Here is a 16,791-nt window from a genome sequence, read left to right on the forward strand (position 1 = left end):
TTGGTTTGCAACCAATAAATCAGAACCTAAGAAATGTACAGTATTCATTTTAATGTGACAAACAGACAACTTTAACCACATTTAAGGTTTCAGTTTAATCTTTTTAATTAAGTTGCTACTTATACTGAAGTACTGCAGTTTGGAAGCCAACAATTAAAGAAGTGTGAAATCATGCTTCCATTTTATTGTTCTTGGTATATAATCTCTGATTGTTGCTCTTCAAATTATATTGACACCTGTAGCTTTAGAGGCCTCAAAGCCATCACTTGCTTATTAATTTCTTTGCTTTAAATGAAATTCCTATTCTAATTGTTAATGTAGTACACATCTCTATAGCTCACCTCAGGCTAAATCACTTCTGTTAGAAACATCTGCTTCTCAGCTGCAGTTCCAGGCACAGATATGATTCGTGACAGTCGCTGTATTATGTCTTCTGTCTAGGGTAATGTGCAAAGAAGAAACATGGGAAAATAGTTTTATAACATGCAGACAGAGAACATCATCAATATATACTGTATATATGTGTGTGTGTACATGTGTGTATATATATATATATATATATATATATATATATATCAGAAGAAATGGACAGCACCTGAGTTAAATATATGTGTGTCACAGCAAAGGGTCTGAATACTTAGGATCATGTGATATTTCAGTTTTTCTTTTTTTAATAAATCTGCAAAAATGTCAACAATTCTGTGTTTTTCTGTCAATATGGGGTGCTGTGTGTACATTAATGAGGAAAAAAAATTAACTTAAATGATTTTAGCAAATGGCTGCAATATAACAAAGAGTGAAAAATTTAAGGGGGTCTGAATACTTTCCGTACCCACTGTATAACATTTCTGTCCCCCTCAAAATGATATAGTATACACAGTGTAGTTTTACCGAACAAACAGCAGAAACGGCGAAAAAGACTGGCAGCTGCCACGAACTCTGGCAGCTGGGGATGCCACCAGAAGTGGCGCTGCGACCTGCCGCTGCCAGGATTTGTGCTTGCTCTCTCTCGAAAGCTGTGGGCTAGCTGCTGGACTGAAGAGAAACTCCTGGAAGACACTTTCATCAGCAGCATTCAGAAAGGTCATGGTCTCTATGCATGACCCCAAACGTATTTGGACACTTTTGCCACAATTAAAAATGTCTTTGCATTATATATCAAAATAAGTGTCATTTATGGTGAATTAAGGGTGATTGGGACATAAGGTTAAATGGGACAGTACAACTATACAGAATTTTCAGAATTAGGCTGTTTTTATTTTGTCCCATCCCGGGTGGATGGGACAGCATCGTTTTGGTTGATTGGGACAGTGCTTAAAGGCTTTGCTAATTAAGAAAATGATTTACCTTTAATAGAGAACCACTGTATATGCTCTGTATGCCCTAAATCAGTGGTTTCCAACCTGTTTATATATGCAAGCCCTAATCAACCACAAAAATAGTCATGATCTAGCTAGACTTATGCTAAAATAAAAATTCTGAAACAGAAGCGTTTTGAAAATAGAAGCATTATAGATAAACTTTTTTTTTTTATGTTTTTTTTTGTTGCAGAAATAAACCATATTCATGTTTCGTTTAAAGGTTGGTGTAGGTCACATTTTTTTAACCTGTTATTTAACCAAAATTTTTGTTGTTGCTTTTTTTAAGTTTTTTTTTTTTATTATTATTATTGGACCTGAAGCATTTTTATTTTTTACTTGTCTAATATTTGATTTTTAAGTGTTTTCAATGACTTTTGGACTTCAAGCCTTCTTTGCCTCAGTTACATGTGTTTTGGATTTTGGATGGATTTATGAAGTGAGAAATAAAGTTGAACAGAAATAAACATGGGCTCTTAATAATGATGAACAGAAAATGAAATATTGCAAATAAAAATATATTAAAGTATGAACTAACTTGTGCAATACAGCAAATATTCTTACACTACCCTAAATTAATGAAAAAGTGTGCTGTCCCAATCACCCAAACGTTGTGTCCCAATCACCCAAATATTACCAAAAAATCCTTTCATCATAATATAACATTGTTTCCTTCTCAGATGTGTAGTTAACATCTTCAGTATTACAGAAATATATCATGTGTTCGGCTGATGTTTTTAATTTATGGCAAGAAACCTTGCTCATGTCTGAAATTCGAACACTGTCCCAATCCACCTTAATTCACCCTATTTAAAATAAACAGTAGGCCTACTAACTGGGGGGAGGGGGGTCTTTAAAATCTGAAAAATGCTATAACTGCCATATATTGGGCTGTTAAGGCACTGAACTGTATCTATACAGCAATGACTAAATACAGGTCAAAAACAGCTACACTGCTGGACGCGACGCCAAACAGAACGCTGCAGACGCCGGAGCTGGACTGCGCTGGAATCGTGACGCAGACAACCAGTCGACCAATCAGAGCCTTTGTTTATGCGTGCGGCGTGTTTATTCGACTGACGTCGCGCGTTCGCAGTGTAGACACCTGCGTTGTTGCGTCGCGTCGCGTCGCGTCGCGTGTATTCAGGGTGTTACTGCGCCACCATTTATAAGTGCATTCTAGTGTATGGCATATTCTCTACTGCACCACGAACTCCTTCCAGAACTGTGATGGAAACGATTTTTAAGCTATAGCCGCATTTAAGCTTCAGTGGCACAGAGCCGCCGCAGGAGACGCAGAGTCAGTGTTTGACAGAAGCATGGCTGAGCGCGGGACCTGCGCACCTCCCCTACATCACCGCGCGTCTTCACCTGGAGGAAAGAGGCGATATTTGGCCCAGGTTAGTAAAGCTGAATGAGAAGACGATGGACAGCCGGACCGAGAATCCGACGAAGGCAGCGGGCTACCTGAAGGAGCTGAATAAGATCATAGAGACCCAGCAGACGCTGCTGGAGCGGCAGAAGAGGCGCATCTTTGAGCTGGAGCAGCATGTGTCCGACCTGTGCGCCGAGAACAGCCGCCTGAGACACGAGTACCAGCGGCACCTGCTCTCCTGCAGACTGCGCTGCATCCAGGAGAACAGCCCGCTGCAGCAGTAAGACTCCTCTCATGCACTTCCTCCACAAACCACAAATCAGATATTAGAAGGTGAACGCGAGTACACAGTGGCATTTTTTAATAGTCTATATATTGTATTTGTTTTTAGAGTTTGTCTCATTTTGGAGCGTGTTTGGTTAGTTTGATTTTGAAAATACATGTCCAGAATACTATTAAAGGGGTCATATGATGCGATTTCAAGTTTTCCTTTCTCTTTGGAGTGTTACAAGCTGATTGTGCAGAGATAAGATCCCTGAAGTTGCAAAGACTAAAGTCTCAAAACCAAAGAGATATTCTTTATCAAAGTTAAGACTCTGCCACGCCCCCCTAAAACGGCTCGTTCTAACACGCCCCCACATATCTACCTCACTATGTGGAAATATTAGCATAATGCGCCCAAATGTGCACGCATTAACCGTGGCTTGTGTACTGCAAACACATACCAGCTTCATCACTGTGTCTGTCACGCGACTCTGTTCCCCTTTCCGGCTCTGTCTTTACATCTATTTTGAAAGATGAAGCTCGTGATTATGGTTAGGAGCGTTACATTTCCGACGAGTGCTTACGGTGTTCAGCCAATCACAATGCACTGGGTCAGCTGGCCAATCAGAGCAGACTGCGCTTGTCGGAAGGAGGGACTTTGTAGAAAACGAAGCGTTTGAGAGAGGTGGGGCATAGAGGACCTACAATAATGTACAGTATTTGAAAAATAATGTGTTTTTTGAACATTAAAGCATGTCAACATATTCTGTTACACCAAATACACAAAATAATGATCTTTAAAAAAGCATCATATGACCCCTTTAAAGTAGATTGTGCTTTTTTTCTAACAGCTGCGGCAGTTAATGCTTTCAGCTGTAGTCTCCCAGCCTGACCATAATGTGCCCATATAAAAAGACCTACAGGTCTGACCAACCAGCATAGGCTGCAGTGTTTCCCCTCGGTTTACGGCTTTGGGGGGGGGGGGGCCGATTCCTTTTTTTTTTAACCTTTTTAATGGTTAAACTACATTTTATTAATCAAAAAGCATGTCTAATTAATTAAAATCATGAAACTTAAACAATTTAACATCAATTTATTAAAAGTTTAACAAATATTACGTTTAGGGCCCTATGAAATGTTTTATTTGTCCAACCTTATGTTTTATTGTAACCAAATTCTGTTTTAGCATGTCTAATTTGAAAGCATAAAACAAGTTTCATTTATTCTTACAATAGCCTTGTGATTTTTTTGCTCAGAAATTCTGTGTTGTGTATTTACATTTTGTTTTAAGGCATAAAACATTCATTTAATCTATCTTTTAAGTAATGAAAAAAATTTTGGGAAAATTAAAGGTCATTTAATATTACAATTAAAACATTGAAGAAATATTGAATGCTTATTCCTTAAAAATAAGGTTTTAATAATTTTAGTAGTAGTAGTAGCAGTCTGTTACGTACATTCTACTCAAAAATAGTAATATATTTCTGCCAATGCCCTCAAGTTAAACCAAACGTTTATTTTGACGGGTTGCCGTGAATACATTTACATTTCTGTCTGTGTATGACATGATGATAGTTTTACTCAAATGAAACGGTTAACATAAGGCTATTTAGTTTGCTTAATGAAAGAACAAGGTATAGACATGTTCTATAAGAAAGGTAACTTTAAATGACTTCTGTTGTGATCTGGCGCTATAGAGAACATATAATTAAATAAAATTAACTTGACCTTAATATAATGGCAGGGGAAACACTGGGCTGGTTTAAGATTTCGATACTGTCAAGCTAAACTAACCAAACTATTTTCTGTCTTGAAACTGGCATTCTGAATTGGTGTGTGTGTGATGAATCTCTGACTGAAGAGGTCCCATAAGCAGGCTCCAAGGCAGCAGTGTTGCAGATGTTGGTTAAATCTGCTGAAATCAGCTATCAAGTTCGAGAAAAAATAAGCTCCAAGTGATAACATTTCTAAAGTTTGTTGTGAGGGACTCCCACGGTTTAGATGTTCATGAGGTCTAGGAAACCCTCTGCTACCCCTGTATTTCACACCTCTGCTGCAACTTCGAAAACATGTCAGGTGAGATTCACTGTAAAAAATAAATCCGTAAAATAACAGAAAATGTACTGGCAGCTCATTACACGTGACATGTCCATTAATTTTACAGACATTTCTGTTAACTATAAAACACAATGCAATGAAGTGGAACATTCAAAATACTGGTAAAACACCTGTAAAAAATAAATACAGAGAAATTCCTTGAAGTTATACAGTATATTGTGCCCTATTTTTACAGATTTTTTTTTAGAGTGTAAGTAGATTTTCATACTCCAAATCACAACATCACACATTAGTCTACCGGTTTTTCTGGTTGATTTTCTTTATCTTGCCCAGTCTGTAGTTATTTCATACATTAATAAAAGTACTATTTTGATGTCAACAGAAAAGGCAGAAATACTTAGCTGAATGACTGCTGTCTTGTTGCACTCAAATCTGTTGTTTTAGTTGTGCAAAGTATGTGGCATCTTCTCATTGATTGATTCATGACTCCTTGAATAAGAGAGGAACAAATACGAGACCGATATTTCATCACAGTATGGGATTCAGTAACATAGTGCCCTCAAAGGACATTTCTCTCTGTAACTGGATCTTTGATTTTCTGACAGAATATCTTCAGAATAGACACCAGCATATGAGTCTGTTGACTCTACCATGAGTCTGAGCACTGGTGTCCCACAAGGCTCTGTAATCGGACCTGTACTGTTCTCCTCGTTTACATACTGTATTGATGTATTGTTGAGCATAACTCAGTTGAAAAAATTGTCATTCTTTTCCCGTCAAATCTTTTAAATAAATCAATTAAACCAGTTCACAAAACTATTCTGGCCCAGACAGTTCATGAGTCAAAACACTCACTGAATCATTAAACTGAAAACCATAATTTTTGCAAATATAAAGTTTGTAGGCTAATTAACCAAGAACCCATGGTTGAGCTGATAATAAGAGGATTTGAAGTGTACAGAGGACCTGACTGCTGGGTTGGAAAAATATATTTATTAAGTGATGTTAGCAAGGATGTTAAACAATAAAGCATACTGGGAATATGTTTATGACTTACCAACACACATAGAAGAGAGTTAGTTTTAGTAATATCATTTTGTAAAAAACTTTCAACCTAGTGATGTAAATGTATTTTAGTACTGACATGAAATTACAGTAGTCACCCTTAATAATAAAACCTTAACACACTGCACTCTCAGGAAATAAAGGTACAAAAGTTGTCACTGGGGCGGTACCTTTTCAAAAGGCACACCTTTGTACCTAAAGAGTCCATATTGGTACCTTAAAGGTACATATTAGTACCTAAAATGTACAAAAGTGTACCTTTTGAAAAGGTACCACCCCAGTGACAGCTTCTGTACCTTCATTTCTGAGAGTGTGTAAATCCTTCATAGAAAACAGCAACATGTGCCTATGTGTGCATATGCACGTTGTGCTCATTTAACGCTACTTTATCAGGCCTTATACATACAATTGCCCCACTGTATAAGATGAAATGAAAATGCTATTGAAACTTTTCTGAAGACAGTTGGTTAGAGATACATTCATATAAAAAACACCTGCGCCCGAAACACCCGACTTGACCCAAATCTATTTGTGACGGTTAGTTCTAATATTGTGGTGGGCCGCCACAAGTAAATCAATGTATGGGAAATGCTGACATATTTTGCATATTGCGTGTGCAATTCTTGGAGTTTTGAAAAAAAGAGGCAAAGTCTTGAATATGTATGCAGTTGAAAAAAACTGTAATTCCTGAAATATATGCTGAAATTTGTCATTATTCTGTAGTGGCACTTGTTAAAAAGCATATGTATTTACAATAGGCAAGGTTTACTGAATGCTTTCCATTCCAGTGTAACTCTAAATGTGATTTTGATTTGTTCTACTCTGTTTAGATATGTTTTCCTAAAAAAAAAGATTTTTGTGTGTTTCAGGTCAGAATATGGCAGTACAAGAATCGTCAGGTATGTTGACTTCTGTTGTACTGGTGAATATTGTCTGAATTGTAAAAGATTTTAAATGTGTCGATTATAAACCACATTACTCTGTGAGTATTGGGTGCTCTGAGTGGTTGCTAACCCCTGTTCATTTGGGTGCATCACATTCGGTGACAGCAGCTGTCCCGCTCCGCATCCACTCGTGTGTAACTTGAGCAGCATCAGCTCGGACGTTCTGCTGCAGACTCTTGTGAAGTGTCTGGAGTCTGTGTTGTGTTTCTTTCTGCAGAAGACATGCCTCTCTTCCTGTGGAAACGACAGACAGTCCCAGCAGCCTCAGATCAGCCGTGTGCAGGAGAACTGTGCCGAGCCGACAGAGGAAGTCTGCATCCTTCGGGTACTGTAAACTCTCGTCTTTGTTTAGATCATATTGTAGGGTGTTTGTATACTATACTAGAATTTTATTATTTTTTCAATGACAGTAAGTCATAGCAAGTGGAATGCAACTTTGTAATTATTTCCTTTGTTCAATTTGATGAATTTGACTCATCGTTAGTCACTTGTCAATGACAGTAAGTGACAATATTTACAATCATTTATTTTTACACCTGATAGTATATTGTAGGTTGTACAACATACAGAACTGACATCTTCAGGTCATAAGGCACATTACTAAATGAAACACCCAAAGAATTATATTTATATTAATAATAGCAGGCATACAGTATTAATGAACGGAACACATTTAAAGTTTGAATGAGTGATGTTAAACTAGCTAGATTCATTTCATGCAGTATGTGTAAAAATCACAGTCACTCTGGTGAAGAACACCAAACACCAGGATATGTGATGAGAAATGAGCTCAGTTGAGGATGCTTGTGATGTGAGGAATGTGTCAGTGTTTAATGGTCCGCTTGAAATGTCACATTTCAAGTTCTTCATTTGGCTTTGACTGTGTGAATTTGTTTCTGTGAAAGAAACCAATGGGGAGACTGTAGTGTACTGTAGATTTCACGGGACATTTAAGGCAAGAAAACAAAATACAGTTTGTATTTATTGAGTTTTGCAGTCTGTGTGAATGAGACTTATATGTATATGCATATAAAAAACAGTTGACAAAGGCAGACTGGGCTGATAATTGAAGGTGCTGTAAACTTGTATTTACTTATTTGAAATAGCACACATATAATGTTGCTACTACACTGTAAAAAAAATTCCGTACAATTTATGGTAAAAAACCGGCAGCTGTGGTTGACGGAATTTTACTGTAAAAAATAAGGTAGCAATGTTTTAGGTTTCACGGTTTTAACTTAAATTTACAGTTAAATACCGTAATTTAATTAATTTATATAATGTTAATATACCAACCTATTGAAGTACTGAAATCTGTTTTGTACCTTTGTAATACACTGATAACCATCAAATGCAGGAGGTGATGAGAAAGTCACATGATGAACCAAAGCCCATCACAAGCAGCTTTTAAATAATAACATATATAGAAGGTGCACAGTGCCATTCACACAAACACTAAACACCATCACGGTAACACACATGAAACTGAAATAATGCTATAAACATTCATTTAACAACATTAGGTGTAACACACAACCCTAATGTACAACATCAAATTTAAAATGTAATGCAGGGAATTCTGGGAATGTCAATTTACAGTTATTTACTGTAAATTATACGGTCTTTACTGTAGTATACCAAAAACGGTATACTACAGTAAAATTAATGTCCAATACATGTAATGTCCAATACCGTTTTTCACCGTATATAGTAGGGGAATTTACCATTTACCATTTAACAGGTTTTTACTGTAGCATTTTTACAGTCTTTTACCGTTAAATTCACTGTAATTTTTAACAGTGTACTTGACAGATATCACTGCTGTTGTGAGAAATCACATCAGCTCTGGGGGTCAAACCTTTGATTTTCTTTTCTTAAACTCCCAGAAACGCTTTTTGCTTGTGTGCATTTGGGTTTGCTGACATGCATAACAGTTATAATATCACATTGAATAAATTAATGCATTTAAAAAACGATGTACTATATATAGTTGAAATAACAATACAGAATTTAAGGACGTTTACCTTATTCAAAGATTTGTCTGTCAAATCCATACATTAATTCTTCTTCATAAATGCCCATTAAATGAATCTGGGAACCAATATATACATGTCCACCCAATTTTTGGTATATGATTGGAGCTAGTGATTTTGGCAAGTGTATTGTATCATACAGTGAGTGAACAGGTTATAGTGGACTGTGTGTGTGTGCTGCCTGAAGCTGAGACAAGTTTATTTGTTCCAATATCTGTATGTTGGCAAAACTCTATTTCCTTTTAGTGCAGAAATTGAAGTGGTGACTTTATATTGATATGCGTTTACAGTACCAAGCATTTTAACAGCGGTTGAAATGTTCTGTTCGAATGTGTTGAGATGTGTTATGTGCAGCCCTTTTATACTTCCAGATGTGAGACTTGAAGGTGACCTGAAGCTCATGAATTTGTCATGGATTTTTTTTCACCGTATTTCACTCTGTGCTTCAGCAGTTTTCACTGATTTTTGTTTGTTGGAAAGAAACAAACTCTGTATCTGTAGTTTGAATTCTAGTATGATTTCAGCCATCTTGTGTCTAGTGAGATCACACCAGATTGCTAATTAACACAGCTAGAGCTACAACAGCCATTCATTTCTGAAAGGAAGGTTTCAGATTCAATAAAAAGGTGAAGCACCATCAGAAGCATTTGTAGCATAATCAGCAGAGAGTGAGAATGAGGGTTGAGATGTGTTTTGCAAACACTGTTTGTTTTTTATGCACAAAACTCTATTAATATTATAAGTGAACCGCAAGGAAAATATTAAAATAACAAAGCATGTCAAGACTGCTTTAAAAAAAAAAAAAAAGGTTTGAAAAAGAAACTACAGCTGATTTTATTAATTTAATTTATATAATTGTTTCTCAGACAATTTCTGACAGCATCAGACTCATAATAATGTATTATATCTTATATTCATTAGGTAAGTAGTTGGAAAAAATTAAGTATCTCACTGTTAGTATTTTTCCTTGTACCTGTCAATGTTGTGATTATTACTGTGAGCGACTCTCTCACAATTTGCAGAAATTCATGAATTTGTGAAATGCATTAATTCCATGAATGAGTTAATGAAATTGCAGAAATTATGAATATAAACATGCATTTACACACATACGATGCAGTGAATGCGATGAGAATATAGTCCAGCTTGTTAATAGAGGACACGTGTTGACGTGATGTGAGGCAGAGCTCAGCTCTTACTGCACTGAGTGGGCGGGAGTATCCTCACAGGAATAAACCCGTCTTAAACAAAGCCTCATCCAGGGCAGAGCTGTGTCCGTCACACTCATGGGACGAGCTGTCAGTGTGTGTTAGCTGCCCGTGACCAGAGAAACAGAGAGAGAGCGAGAGAGAGAGAGAGAGAGAGAGAGAGAGAGAGAGAGAGAGAGGCCACCAAACCAGAAATGCTGTAGTGTGTAGTGAGGGCCCTATGAAATTAATTTTATTTTTCCCAAGTTCCATTTTTCTGGATTCCATTTTCGTAATTTAATTCCATTTTAATATTTAAAAAGCATGTCTAATATTCATGTCTAATATAATCACCTATATCCACAATAATTGATTAAAACAATAATGCATGCTTTGTGTCTGGATTCTGTATTTTATGATTTAATACACATTTTATTATCTTGGTAATTAAATGAATGCATAAAAACTTTAAAACTTGAATAAAATATTTTTAAATGCAATCAAATTAAAATTAAGAATTAATTTACATGTTTGGTTCTGCAACAGAGGGTTACTGTTTAAATTAAAACATGGATGAAAATTGTTATATTCCTTAAAATTATGATTTAATAAGTTACATTATTATTATTATTATTATTAGTTTTATTTATTTTAACATACATCACCATGTGATGCTTCTGGAGAAATGTTCTGTTCGAATGTGTTGAGATGTGTTATGTGCAGCCCTTTTATACTTCCAGATGTGAGACTTGAAGGTGACCTGAAGCTCATGAATTTGTCATGGATTTTTTTTCACCGTATTTCACTCTGTGCTTCAGCAGTTTTCACTGATTTTTGTTTGTTGGAAAGAAACAAACTCTGTATCTGTAGTTTGAATTCTAGTATGATTTCAGCCATCTTGTGTCTAGTGAGATCACACCAGATTGCTAATTAACACAGCTAGAGCTACAACAGCCATTCATTTCTGAAAGGAAGGTTTCAGATTCAATAAAAAGGTGAAGCACCATCAGAAGCATTTGTAGCATAATCAGCAGAGAGTGAGAATGAGGGTTGAGATGTGTTTTGCAAACACTGTTTGTTTTTTATGCACAAAACTCTATTAATATTATAAGTGAACCGCAAGGAAAATATTAAAATAACAAAGCATGTCAAGACTGCTTTAAAAAAAAAAAAAAAGGTTTGAAAAAGAAACTACAGCTGATTTTATTAATTTAATTTATATAATTGTTTCTCAGACAATTTCTGACAGCATCAGACTCATAATAATGTATTATATCTTATATTCATTAGGTAAGTAGTTGGAAAAAATTAAGTATCTCACTGTTAGTATTTTTCCTTGTACCTGTCAATGTTGTGATTATTACTGTGAGCGACTCTCTCACAATTTGCAGAAATTCATGAATTTGTGAAATGCATTAATTCCATGAATGAGTTAATGAAATTGCAGAAATTATGAATATAAACATGCATTTACACACATACGATGCAGTGAATGCGATGAGAATATAGTCCAGCTTGTTAATAGAGGACACGTGTTGACGTGATGTGAGGCAGAGCTCAGCTCTTACTGCACTGAGTGGGCGGGAGTATCCTCACAGGAATAAACCCGTCTTAAACAAAGCCTCATCCAGGGCAGAGCTGTGTCCGTCACACTCATGGGACGAGCTGTCAGTGTGTGTTAGCTGCCCGTGACCAGAGAAACAGAGAGAGACCGAGAGAGAGAGAGAGAGAGAGAGAGAGAGAGAGAGAGAGAGAGGCCACCAAACCAGAAATGCTGTAGTGTGTAGTGAGGGCCCTATGAAATTAATTTTATTTTTCCCAAGTTCCATTTTTCTGGATTCCATTTTCGTAATTTAATTCCATTTTAATATTTAAAAAGCATGTCTAATATTCATGTCTAATATAATCACCTATATCCACAATAATTGATTAAAACAATAATGCATGCTTTGTGTCTGGATTCTGTATTTTATGATTTAATACACATTTTATTATCTTGGTAATTAAATGAATGCATAAAAACTTTAAAACTTGAATAAAATATTTTTAAATGCAATCAAATTAAAATTAAGAATTAATTTACATGTTTGGTTCTGCAACAGAGGGTTACTGTTTAAATTAAAACATGGATGAAAATTGTTATATTCCTTAAAATTATGATTTAATAAGTTACATTATTATTATTATTATTATTAGTTTTATTTATTTTAACATACATCACCATGTGATGCTTCTGGACACATCATCAGTGAAGTTTCCTGGGGTCATCTGGTGTTTTGGGTCTTTTAACAATCAGACACCCTTGCCCTGGCGACCCAACCGGGGTTGATCAAGTCCCGGGGACTTGTGTCTAGGTAGCAGTACCCCACCCATATCTCTCCTCTCCTGATCTGAGCCACCTTGAAGCAAGCTCCACTGCCTCTGTGACTGACTTAATGTCCCTTTGTCTACTGGCCCCTCTGATGCCCAGCATGTTGTAGACCCTGCAAACCCTCTACAGACATATTACCCTGCAGCATAAGACTGGTTGCCCACTGAAACGAAGCAGGACTGAACCTGGTTAGTACCTGGATGAGAGACCTTCTGGGAAAACTAGGTTGCTGTTGGAAGAGGTGTTAGTGAGGCCAGCAGGGGGTGCTCACCCTGTGGTCTGTGTGGGTCCTAATGCCCTAGTTGAGGACACTATACTGTCAACAAGCTCCGTCTTTTGAACGAGACGTTAAAGTGAGGTCCTGACTCTCTGTGGTCACTAAAAAAATCCCATGGCACTTCTCGTAAAGAGTAGGGGTGTAACGCCGGTGTCCTGGCCAAATTCCCTCCACTGGCCCTTGTCAATCATGGTCTTCTAATAATAATCCCCATTCACTTGATTGGCTCTATCACTCTGTCTCCGCTTCACCTGGTGTGTGGTGAGCGCACTGGTGCCAATGTTCTGTGGCTGCCATCACATCATCCAGGTAGATGCTGCACACTGGTGGTGGTTGAGAAGAGACCCCCCCCCCATATGATTGTAAAGCGCTTTGGGTGTACAGCAATACACAATAAAGAGCTATATAGATGCCTTTCATTCATTCAAATGCCTCATTCATACATCCCACCTCAATGGGCTCACACCTTTTCTTTGGCACTTTTTCACCAGCTCTATGTACTTAGATCTCTTCCTCTCATTGGCCTCCTCAATACGATCTTCCCAGGGGACTGTGAGTTCTAAGAGAATAATCTGCTTGGAGGCTTCTGAGATCAGCACCATGTCTGGCCTCAGCGATGTTATAGCAACAGTTTCGGGGAACTCCCAGTTTCAGGGGGTTTTTGTTTCATCTCCCTCTGGAGATGGTTTTCAGAACTTTGTCATGACGCCAACTATAGCATCCCTCATTCAGGGCTCTTGAACAGCTGCCGAGGATATAATCCAAGGTCCTTCTCTTCAGACACAGAGGGCAAGTTGGTGACTCTGCCTTTCCTCAACAGAACAAATTGGATGAGCTTGGTAGTATGTCATAGACAGCCTGGAATAAGAATTTTATTTGGTGGGGCTCAGATTTCCAGAGCTCGGCCCAAGTAACTCTGCATTCTACTACTTGTTCCCACCTTGTCCAGGCTCCCTGCTCCGCCTGAGAGACTTTCGGGTTATACGACTCCCTATGTTGCAACACCTCCCTAGGACAGGTCACAATAAATTAATCATTCACACTGCTGACGGGGAGTTTCAGCTTGTTGTTTTGCCCATATAAGGCAATGTTGCTTAGGCTTCGGGGTAATCCAAGCTACTTCCATAAAAACCTACTGATCCTCCTCTCAAAGCCCTCCACTGTGGAAATTGGAACCTCATAGACTAAAAGGGGCCAAAGAATCCTTGGCAGGATCCCATGTTGGTAAATCCAGGCCTTAAACTTGCCAGGTAGGCCTGACTTGTCCACCCCACCTAGCCAGACTTCTAGCTGTTGGTTGGTGGTTCAGATGGATGCTGTGTCTCTCAGACGGCAGTCAAACATCTTCCCCAGGCTCTTAACGGTTTCTTTCCATGATAGATGGTATCTGGGTATTACCCAGTTTCAAGTATAAATTGAAACTTGTCTGTGACCTTTCCTTTCTTCAACACCAGGGATCTGGACTTTGCTGGCTTAAGTCTCATGCGAGCCCAGGTCATCAGCTCTCCCAGGCCCTTCAGGATCCACTCGTTCCCAGGGACAGATGCAGTTGTCACAGTCAGGTCATCCTTAAATCTTTAATTGGTGGTTGTCGGATGCCAGTCTTTGAGGGGGTCCTCTACACTGCACCTCAACCAAGCTTTACCACTTCACCAGCATGTTCATGGCAAGTGAGAAAAGGATCACTGAAATGGTGATGATCCCTTTTCTGAGTGCAAGGCACTCAGCAGTAATGGACCCCGGAAGAGAATCTTAGGCTGAAACCACTGTAATAGTCCAAAATGAGATCTGTGAAACTTGGCTGGTATATGGTACCAAGCCAGAGCCACCTCTACCAGCTTGTGAGGTTTGGATCCATAAGCATTTGTAAAGTCAAGTCACAGTACCCCCAAGTCCCCCTTGTTCTCCCAGGCTTCCCTGATCAGCTGAGTGACCACACCTGTGTGCTCTGTACACCCTGGCACCTTCGGGGATTCCTCCTTTCTGGACAGAAGTATCAACGTATGAGTTCCTCAGGAGGTAGTCTGTAAGGTGCCTTGCAACAATGCTGAAGAATATCTTTCCTTCAACACTGAGCAGAGAGATGATTCTGAATTGATCAATGTTCTTTGATTCTTCCTCCTTCGGAATCCACACTCCTTCTGTGTACCTCCACTGGTGGGCTACCTTGCCCCTCCTCCAGATCACCTTCAGGATCCTCCATAGCCTGTGGAGTAGCCTTGGGCAGTCTTTGACCCTGACCCTGTAAGGTACCCCACTCAGTCCTGGGACTGAGATTGTTCTTGCTTTTTTTGAACACCTCCTGCACCTCTTTCCAGCTGGGCTCCTTAAGGTCAAATTCCACAGTTGGTTCTGGTAGACTGATCAAGGTCTTACATTTACTTTTTTACTTTTCCACTGGCTGGAGCCAGAGCTGGAATTGGTGCTCGGCCAAGACTGGCACTTGTTCAGAACCATCTAATGTTTTCTGTTCCCGACTTCCTGTTCCTGTCTGCCGTGCTGCTGTGTGATCCGTGTTTGTAGCTCAGTGTAGCTTTTTTAGTTTTCTGTTGGAATCTATCTTACTAATACTCTATTTTATTGTGGGTTAAACCGCTAAAGTATAATTTAATTCTCACCATACCGTGGGGGCAATATTTATTTGATCCTCTGCTGATTTTGTAAGTTTGTCCACTTACATAGAAATGAAGGGTCTGTAATTGTTATGGTAGGTTTATTTTAATGGATAGAGAAAGAATATCAACCAAAAACATCCAGAAAAAACACATTATATAAAGGTTAGAAATTGAGCATTTCAGTGAGTGAAATAAGTATTTGATCCCCTACCAACCAGCAAGAATTCTGGCTCTCACAGTTTGGTTATGTGCTCATGTGGAACACAGATTAGTCCTGTCACTTTAAGAAGTTACTCCTAATGTCAGCTCCTTAGGTGTTTAAGACATCTGTCCACACAATCTGTATCTTCCATTCCAACCTCTCCCACCACCATGGGCAAGACCAAAGAGCTGTCAATGGATGTCAGAGACAAGATTGTAGATCTGCACAAGGCTTGAATGGGCTACAAGACCATCAGCAAGAAGGTGGTTGCAAGAAGGCTTGGTGAGAAGGAGACAACTGTTGGTGCGATTATTCGGAACTGGAAGAAATGCAAAACAGCCATCAATCGGCCTTGGTCTGGAACTCTGTGCAAGATCTTGCCTCATGGGGTAAGGATGATCATGAGAAAGGTGAGGGATCAGCCCCGAACTACACGGGAGGAGCTTATTAATGATCTTAAGGCAGCTGGGACCACAGTCACCAAGCAAAACATTGGTTACACATTACGTCGCAATGGACTGAAATCCTGCAGCGCCCGCAAGGTCCCCTGCTCTAGAAGGCACATGTACAGGCCCATTTAAAGTTTGCCAAAGAACATCTAAATGATTCAGAGTAGGCTTGGGAGAAAGTGCTGTGGTCAGATGAGACCAAAATTGAGCTCTTTGGCACTAACTCGACTCGCCGTGTTTGGAGGGAGAGAAATGCTGACTATGACCCCAAGAACACATCCCTAAAGTCAAGCACGGAGGTGGAAACATTATGCTTTGGGGCTGTTTTTCTGCTAAGGGAACAGGACAACTTCACCGCATTGAGGGGAAAATGGACGGGGTCATTTATTGTAAAATCTTGGACAAGAACCTCCTTCCCTCAGCCAGCACACTGAAGATGAGTCATGGATGGGTCTTCCAGCATGACAATGACCCGAAACATACCGCCGAGGCAACAAAGGAGTGGTTTAAGAAGAAGCACATTAAGATCATGGAGGGGCCTTTGCAGTCTCCAGACCTCAATCCTATAGAAAATCTGTGGAGGGAGCTGAAAC

At 38.8% G+C, this 16,791-nt stretch overlaps 1 protein-coding gene across 1 annotated transcript in view; it reads left to right on the top strand.

Moving 5' to 3' along the window:
• Positions 1-2,721: 2,721 nt before the first annotated feature.
• LOC107564797 (IQ motif and SEC7 domain-containing protein 1-like) overlaps positions 2,722-16,791 on the top strand; it is an 81,028-nt gene continuing 66,958 nt past the window's right edge. The window contains exons 1-3 of the mRNA XM_016249954.1: positions 2,722-3,013; positions 6,990-7,019; positions 7,282-7,389. Coding sequence (XP_016105440.1) covers positions 2,784-3,013; positions 6,990-7,019; positions 7,282-7,389 — 368 coding nt within the window. The 5' untranslated portion in view covers positions 2,722-2,783. The remainder of the gene's footprint in view (positions 3,014-6,989; positions 7,020-7,281; positions 7,390-16,791) is intronic.

The sequence above is a fragment of the Sinocyclocheilus grahami genome, unplaced genomic scaffold (genome assembly GCF_001515645.1).
Source record: "Sinocyclocheilus grahami isolate Dianchi unplaced genomic scaffold, SAMN03320097.WGS_v1.1 scaffold964.1, whole genome shotgun sequence".
Classification (NCBI taxonomy): Eukaryota; Metazoa; Chordata; class Actinopteri; order Cypriniformes; family Cyprinidae; genus Sinocyclocheilus; species Sinocyclocheilus grahami.